The 7,794-nt window shown below is 45.8% G+C and overlaps 1 protein-coding gene across 1 annotated transcript in view; it reads left to right on the top strand.

Moving 5' to 3' along the window:
• The first annotated feature begins 983 nt into the window (after window positions 1-983).
• Adam17 (ADAM metallopeptidase domain 17) overlaps window positions 984-7,794 on the top strand; it is a 55,290-nt gene continuing 48,479 nt past the window's right edge. The window contains exon 1 of the mRNA XM_005366501.3: window positions 984-1,264. Coding sequence (XP_005366558.1) covers window positions 1,168-1,264 — 97 coding nt within the window. The 5' untranslated portion in view covers window positions 984-1,167. The remainder of the gene's footprint in view (window positions 1,265-7,794) is intronic.

Below are 7,794 nucleotides of genomic sequence, written 5' to 3'. Positions count from 1 at the left end.
GTCACAGCATAGGAAGGCTGAGAACCACCAAACTAGTATTCACTAAATATAGCTAATTGCCTTTTCTGGGCAGGGCATTGCAGGGGACACAAAAATATAATCCAATGTACTCAAGTTACAAACTTGAGGATATGGAGCCTGAATACTCGAAAGGAATACCCTAAGACTTTTATTAAAAAAACAAAACCAAAAAAACTATACACATCTAATTTATGGGGTGAACTTTTGCTTTTTGATTTGAAGTATGCCATGAATATGTATGAAAGCCTTTCATATCTAGGAGAATGTAGGGACTAGAGTTAACTAACATGCCAAAAACTGTACAAACTCAGTAATTGTTGAAAATGACGCAAGACTTTAACTGGGACATTCCACAAGGAACACATTTAAATCACAGTTTATCTTTTTCTGAAGGACAACTTGAAATCTTATCAGGACGCTAATAATACTCAGTATTACAAACAGCACACGTGTGGCACAGTACTTAAAGAAAAAGGTTGCAAAAACACAACTACTCCAAACTCGATGGATCGAGCAGGGAAGCTACGTGAGTCAGGGGAGAGAGAACGTGACAACGGAGGCCTGGGCTCCGGCAGCAAGACGCTGAGCTGCACAGCAGACCCGCCAGGGCCTTGTGGGAGGACTGCAAGCTTCCATCCTGTCACCAACGCCTGCGACATTCTAATCAGAACGAAGGCGGCAGCACGCGCCTGACGGCCTGCCCATCGGCTCCCACCTTCCTTCCCCGCGGTCACCCGGGGACAGAGGCGAGACCGGGCTGGGTCGAGTCAGGACGGCAGGAGCCGAGGGCCAGGATGGCGCCAGTCAGGCCCCAGAGGGGCCAGGAAGGAACAGAGCCGACAAGATGGCGGCGAGCCCGCGCCGGGGCGGGGCGAGACACGCCTCCCAGAATGCTCTGCGGTACCCCTCTTCCGGCTGTGGGTAGGTCTGCGGCTGCGGCCGGAAGCGGGCTGGAGCTACTCTCAGCGAGTGCCGCCTGCACTTCCTGGGCCTGGAGCTTCACTCTAGTTCTTCCCTGTAGGCGGCGCGGGAGGGAAAAGTTTGCGGGGCAGTGCTGGGAGGATCACCTCCTCCTCCTCCCAATGTGAGCAGTTTCCGCGAACACTCTCCAGGAGCAGGTTACCCAGAGAGGTGGCGGACGGGAACATGAGGCAGCGTCTCCTCTTCCTGACCACTTTGGTGCCTCTCGTCCTGGCGCCCCGACCTCCTGCGGACCCGGGCTCTGGCTCCCACCCGCGACTTGGTAAGAGTCGGGGGAGCAAATTTGAAGGCTGGCCTCAGAGGGCTCGGAGGGACGGGCGCGCTGGGTGCGGGGTATGGGGCTCTAGTGGCGCGTCCCCAAGGTCCCAGTGTGGGAAGGGGGTGTGGCTCTCGGCGGTCAGCGAGAGTAAAGACACGGGCTTGTCTCTGAGCGAGGAAAAACATCCTGGACGGGGTCTCTCACAAGGACCGAGGTCCAGAGAGGGGTCAGGTCTCCTCGTTTTGTATTTCTGAAATGTGTTTAGCGGAGAGGTGCAGGCATGGGGATGGTTCGCGCGTGGAGGGTAGAGGTCCTTCGCTTACTAAGTGATTCTGAAGGGTTAGGGATGTCTGCCAAGAGCAAGACCCTAGAAGAAAGGACGGCCCCAGAACCCCACAGCGACATGCTGACTCTCAGAGGCTAACTAGAATTTCTTCTGGTGGAGGCACTTAAGCAGTAATCTGGTTGGAAGGCGGCGACTGAAGTAGTTTCATTTGCCTTTCCTGACTGGGTCTGGAGTCTCGGAGTTCGAATTCCAGATCCCCCCTGACCACTTGCTTGTCGGAGAGGTGCTTGGTGGAGAGAGCGAGGCTAAAAGTTCCCAATCCAACTCTGGATTGGCCACCGCGCGTGCTTTCCTTGCAGCTTTGAGCAGATTCCCAGGGCAGACCCGTTCAAACCGTTTTGAGCCTCGAGACCAGAGGTTTCCTACTTAGATTTTCTAGAGAGATCGGATTGAGAGGATGGACGTGCGGTAGAGGTGTCGTTTGGTGATAGGGAACTTACCGGTACTTTAGGACTCTAGCTTTAAAAATGTTGCCCTCTGTGACAGTTCAGTCAACGGTAACAGAGTGTGAAAGAGTGCATTCCCCGTGGTGTGAAGTTAAGGTCTTGCCATTACAGTATTTTATTATGCAAATTGAAGCCCTGTGGGTTTTCTTTATGTTTGTTTTGAGACAGGGACTCCCTCTGTAGCCCAGGTTGGCCTGGAACTTCTGCCTCAGAGTGCTGGGTTAAAGACCTTGCACCACCACTCCCAACCTTGTCAGTTTTTTCCCTTGTGTTTGTATCTTATTCTCTGAACAGAGGTTGTAATTGACTGGCACAGACATTGAATGTATTTTTTTTTAATCCAAATAACTTTCTGGCGTGTGTTAGCATTTTAAAATGAATTACAAGTGACAAGATGAAAGAAAGTCAAAGGAGCTAGCTAGGAAGTACTGAAATCTAAGTCGATAAAAGCGGAAGGAAAACTTCAGAATGAATGATAGCAGAGCATGAAAGGACACGCTCATTTTCAGGACGCTATTAAGAATAAACTTGTATTTGAGAGTGAGGTGATTTTTCACCATTCTTACAGGGTTTGTTACAATTCTCCTGTCCGCAGGTGCAACGAAAAGCATAAATCAATCCTAGGGAGTCACAGTGTAGAGGAAAAACTACATTGTTCCTAGATCTATTCTCAGCAACATTTGCAGATTATGGGACTTTTAAATTTTATTTTTACTACCGAGTCTCACTAGATAGTCCTGGCTGCCCTGGAACTTGCTATGCAGAGCAGGCTGGCTCTGCCTTCCTCTCTCTCTCTCTCTCTCTCTCTCTCTCTCTCTCTCTCTCTCTCTCTCTCATTCTAATAGCAAAGTATAGCACATCTGTGTTAGTAAAACAAAACAACAAAAACCAAAATCTCTTGATCTAAAATTTGAAGTACTCATATTGGGGCTGCCAGGAATTATGCCTGGTTATTGAGATGCAAAGTAAATGATAATCCACCTTTGAAAGTTGATGACTTGGGGTAAGGAAACTCATTCAGGGACCTAAGCAGGCACATTTAAAGCCACATGGAGTGCGTTAAGACATGCTGGTGGCAAGTAGTCTGTGTGTGTGTGTGTGTGTGTGTGTGTGTGTGTGTGTGTGGTGTGCTGATAAACTCGAGGTAAATTTCAAAATGTTTCAGACACAAAAAATTTGTGACCTACTTCTTCCACCCACTCCATCCTCTTTTATTATTCAAAGTAACACAAAGGAGAAACAGTTTTGAAATCAAAGTGAGACTTATCCACCCCAGCTGTAACTTCACTATGATATCATGACTAAGCTCATGTGACTCATAACTTTCCTAAATTATGCAATTCATAACAGTTCCTGAAATCACTTTTTGTGACCTACAGAATACCTTAAAAGCCAAGTTTCTGTTATATATATACTTTTTGCCCTTCAGAAAATTGATACCTAATCAATATTTAGTACATTTATGATCTAAACATAGAACCAAATGGGTTAATTAAAAAAAAAACCCTATGTCCTTAAACTATGAAACTATTTCTTGGTCCTGAACATCCATGTCTAAATAATAGTTGGGTTAGGTTAAACAGCAAATAATATCATGAACTGCCAAACAAACAGAAATGCCCTTCTTCAGATGTCCACAAGGCTTCTGTTCATCACTTCATGCTCATGACAAGTCACTGCATTCTTCTGAGACCTATTTTTTCCTACTCAGTAAACAGTGGAGCAAGCTGGGCGGTGGTGGCGCATGCCTTTAATCCCAGCACGCGGGAGGCAGAGGCAGGCGGATCTCTGTGTTCGAGGCCAGCCTGGTCTACAGAGCTAGTTCCAGGACAGGCTCCAAAGCTACAGAGAAACCCTGTCTCGAAAAACCAATAAATAAATAAATTAATTAATAAACCAAACAGTGTAGGGGGGTGATGTCGCCCAGGAGGGCAGTGCTTGCCTAGCATTTCTGCTCAAGGCTCTGAGTTCGAGCCCATCTCACAGCTCTTTATCAGCAGCACAGTTGCACTCAGGGTTTCGATGCGCGGCTCTTCATGCTAAAGTTGCTGTTGACAAGCCGTAGTCCTCCGAGATCCAAATCCTTAATACAGAGATTACTCTGCGCTGCAGGGGTAGTTAAAGCGGTGACCATTTCTGTGAGAGGATGAAGAACTAAGCAGAGAGCCCCAGTGGGGGAACTGGAGAAGTCCTTTTAGCTTTCATAGGCGTTTCCAGAATGTTAAGTGTGAAAGTCCTCCACATCTGAGCGTGATTGATTTTTGGATCCTTCGCTGTGTGTGTTGTGGAAGAACACCGGTGTATAAGTGGAAGGATAATTTGAAGAGCCTGTGGACTGGCTTGGCAGGGAAGGAACGACAAGAGAGTCTTCACCGTGGTAGGGAAGTGAAAGAAAGGTTCCCTGTGCTGCTTTGCTCCAAATCAGCAGCATGTCCCTCCCCAGCTTCCTCTTTGTGCCTCACCCAACAGGAGTTGCTGCATCCAAAGAGTTGGGCTGCTGCTCTGGTTTCACTTGCTCTTTGCGTTCCCCTAACTTCTGTGTCTCTGACCTTGTCTTGTTCTCTGAAGCCCCACTCACGTCCAGCTGACGTTTACACCTCTGTCTTCAAAAGCACGGTAGTCCAGAATTATGCTATTTGTTTTTTGTCTTTGGTTTTGATTGGAAGAGGGAGGGGCTGCTGCCCCTTGTTTGCTTTACTTTGTACCGGTGTACCATAGATTCTCACGGCCCAGGCTTTCTTCAGGGGTTCACCTGGACTCTGCAGATCCTTTAGGGCCTAGCAGCTGCCGGTTATAGGACTTGCTAGAGTCAGCCTTGGTAAGCACTGACCGTGGAGAATTAGTTGAAACAACTGACACTCCCCAAAAGTCAGTTTTGGTTCCAAGGTTCTGGTTCCCTGGCCTAGTAGAGAGCACTGCTTTCTGTGTTTCATCCCTCCGGCCCAAGAAGTACATCCGTTTCGAGGGCTTCTCGCACACACTGGCCAGACTGCATCTCTCTGCTGTGTATTCTGGGAGTACTGACCTTGGGTTTTCAGCAAGGCCCAGCAAACAGTGGTGCAGCCCAGGCTTCATTTTTTCCATTTTTATTGTTGTTGGACAGAGTCTCACTTTGTAGCCCACACTGGCAAGTGCCAGGGTGAGTGTGTGTGCGTGTGTGTGTACATACAAATGTACATACATATACATATACATATACATATACATATACATATACATATACATATACATATACATATACATGTGAATGTCTACCTAGGTAGCTGAGCTAGAATCCCAGGAGTCTTTTAGTGATACTCAATGTTGATTCAGCAGCTTACTGATTTCCCAGATTCCAATCTTGTTTGTTCCATACTGAAGTTCATGGAGATTTCTACTTAACAGTGCCTTTACTCAGAGTCCAAACTCCTTAATATTTCACTCCGTGTTCATTAACTGACCTCCTTCAGCCGCTCCAGTCTCAAAAATCAATCTTTATTTCTTTTTAGAGAGGGTCTCACTTTGTAGTTCTCCCAGTTTGTAACTCACTATGTAGGCCACGCTGGTCTTGAACTCACAGAGATCTGCCTACCTCTGTGGTTTAGTGCTGGGTTTAAAGGCTTTCGCCACCACAGATGGTCTCATGCCATATTCTTGCTGAGATGTTCTACACTACAGTTCAACTGAGTTACCTTTCCACTTCTGTGGTTTGCACAGACATAACTGCAAGCAAAACACACATAGAACTGGAGTTACAGATAGTTGTAAGTACCATGTGGGTGCTAGGAATCAGACCTACATACTCTGGAAGAGCAGCCAGTGCTCTTAGCCACTGAGCCATCCCTCAAATCCTGACCTCGTCCTTTTACTACAGATAGTACTTCCAGGGAAAGCACTTTGGCTTGCCAGGCAGGGATGCTAATCCTGCTATGTTCTTCCATATTGATTGTCACACTTTTTCTTTTGGCAGGTGAACACTTTATGATAATTTTGTGATTGTTCGTCCCCAGTGTACTAAAAATGTATTCCCTTTTATTTCTGTCACATTGCCAGGAGGTTCTTAATGAGTATTAGTTGAATAAATGAGTCCTGGTTTGAAAAGAGCAAAAAAGTGTGTTCGGGAAAGTTGAGACAAAGGTCGGAGAATAGAGAAAACACAAAAGCAGAAGGATGATAGGTCCCTAACTAAACACCACTAGATAATGCCAGGTGGGGGAACTACAGCCCAGAAGAGCAGGGCAGTGGTACTTAGAGAACATTCTCTAGCTGACCTTTTAAACGGTCTCGTTTTCTAAGCGTGTTTCTAGCTAGCTGAACTAAAAGGCTCAGCTGTTTCACATGGTGTCTGTAATCACAGAATGGAATGGGCAACTGCTTTGGAATTTATAGAGTCTGTGACCAGGTGCTGAGCAGACAAGGCTCTTCAGGTCTTCGGTTGAATATGAACTGCAGTAAATGATACTGTAGTAAAGTCGGTGAGTTATACTCTGTGTGTGTGTGTGTGTGTGTGTGTCAGTGTCAGTGTCAGTGTGTGTGTCAGAGTCTCACTGTGTATCACTGGCTGGAACTCTTTGTTTCAACCAAGTTGGCCTCACACTCTGCCTCCTGTGTGCTGGGATTAAAGGTGCACACCACCATGCCGGGCAGCAGTTTATACTTTACTGAGAGATTTGGGTGGGATGAGAGAGAAATTTTGTTGCTAGGTTATAGGAGAATGTGACCACCAACAGTTAAAGTTCTGGAAGTGAGCTGCAGTGGGAAGCTGAGGATCCAAGGGGCACTTTCTAAGAGACAATATCAGGAGCAGTAGTTGGTTCCAGTTTGCCTTCCAAGAGAGAGCTGTTTTTTTATTGAGTTGTTTGTAATGGCTCCAGGACATCTAATTTGTAATATCCAGTTATTAAAAGAAAATAATTGCAATGGAAACTATTGCTAACTATTTTAAAGTGTGTTAGCAAGCTACATTTAAAAGGTGCTTATTATAGACAGTAATGTGCAAAATAACTCAGTGTTTCTATTTTGCTCTTATTTTTCTTCCTGCTCCATTTTTATACATAGTTAAGATATTTGGGATATGAATAGCTTTTAAAACCCTCCCTTTGCTCAATATTGTAGGTGTTCTGCTATGAGCAGGCTTTTAAATGGTGGATGGTTTCCCCCTGTCCTTCGGACATTTCCACAGCTTCTCTCTGTTTTACAGTTTAGCTTATCCTGTTTCTGGTTCTTGTTTTTAAAAGCAGTGCAAGGTTGAATAAAGAGTTAACTGGATGACCTGGATCTTAAACACGCATTACCTGTAAACACGAGCCTGGTGCCTACTGTGCCTTGCTATAAATTTAAGGAAGCGTGCAAGATGCACCCTATGTGGAGTGTCCCCACAGGCTTGCTTATGTATTAGCTGCTTGGTCTCCAGCTGGAAGCATTATTTTTAGTTGTTTACTGCTTTAGCTTAAGTGGTTTTCTCTCTCCTCTTCCCTTTCTTTCCTCTTATGGTATAGGACAGGGAGGCCTTTAGGGGCTGGTGTCCCTCCGTGTTTCCTAGGGTGACTTCGAACTCTAGCCTTCCTCTTGCTTCAGCTTTCAGTAGCTAAGCTTGCCAGTAGGAGCCATCATGCTGCCACACTTGCTTAGTGGTTTTCAAACCTGAATTCACATGAGAATTACCTGGAAGGCGACATAAATTGCTGGTCCACACACTGAGGGTTTCTGAGTGTTCGCATTTCTTTTTTTTTTTTTTTTTTTTTTTTTTTGGTTTTTCGAGA

This window comes from Microtus ochrogaster, unplaced genomic scaffold (assembly GCF_000317375.1).
Source record: "Microtus ochrogaster isolate Prairie Vole_2 unplaced genomic scaffold, MicOch1.0 UNK10, whole genome shotgun sequence".
Taxonomy (NCBI): domain Eukaryota; kingdom Metazoa; phylum Chordata; class Mammalia; order Rodentia; family Cricetidae; genus Microtus; species Microtus ochrogaster.
Note: the sequence above shows the minus strand (reverse complement) of the source record. Positions and strands in the feature narration are given on the sequence as shown.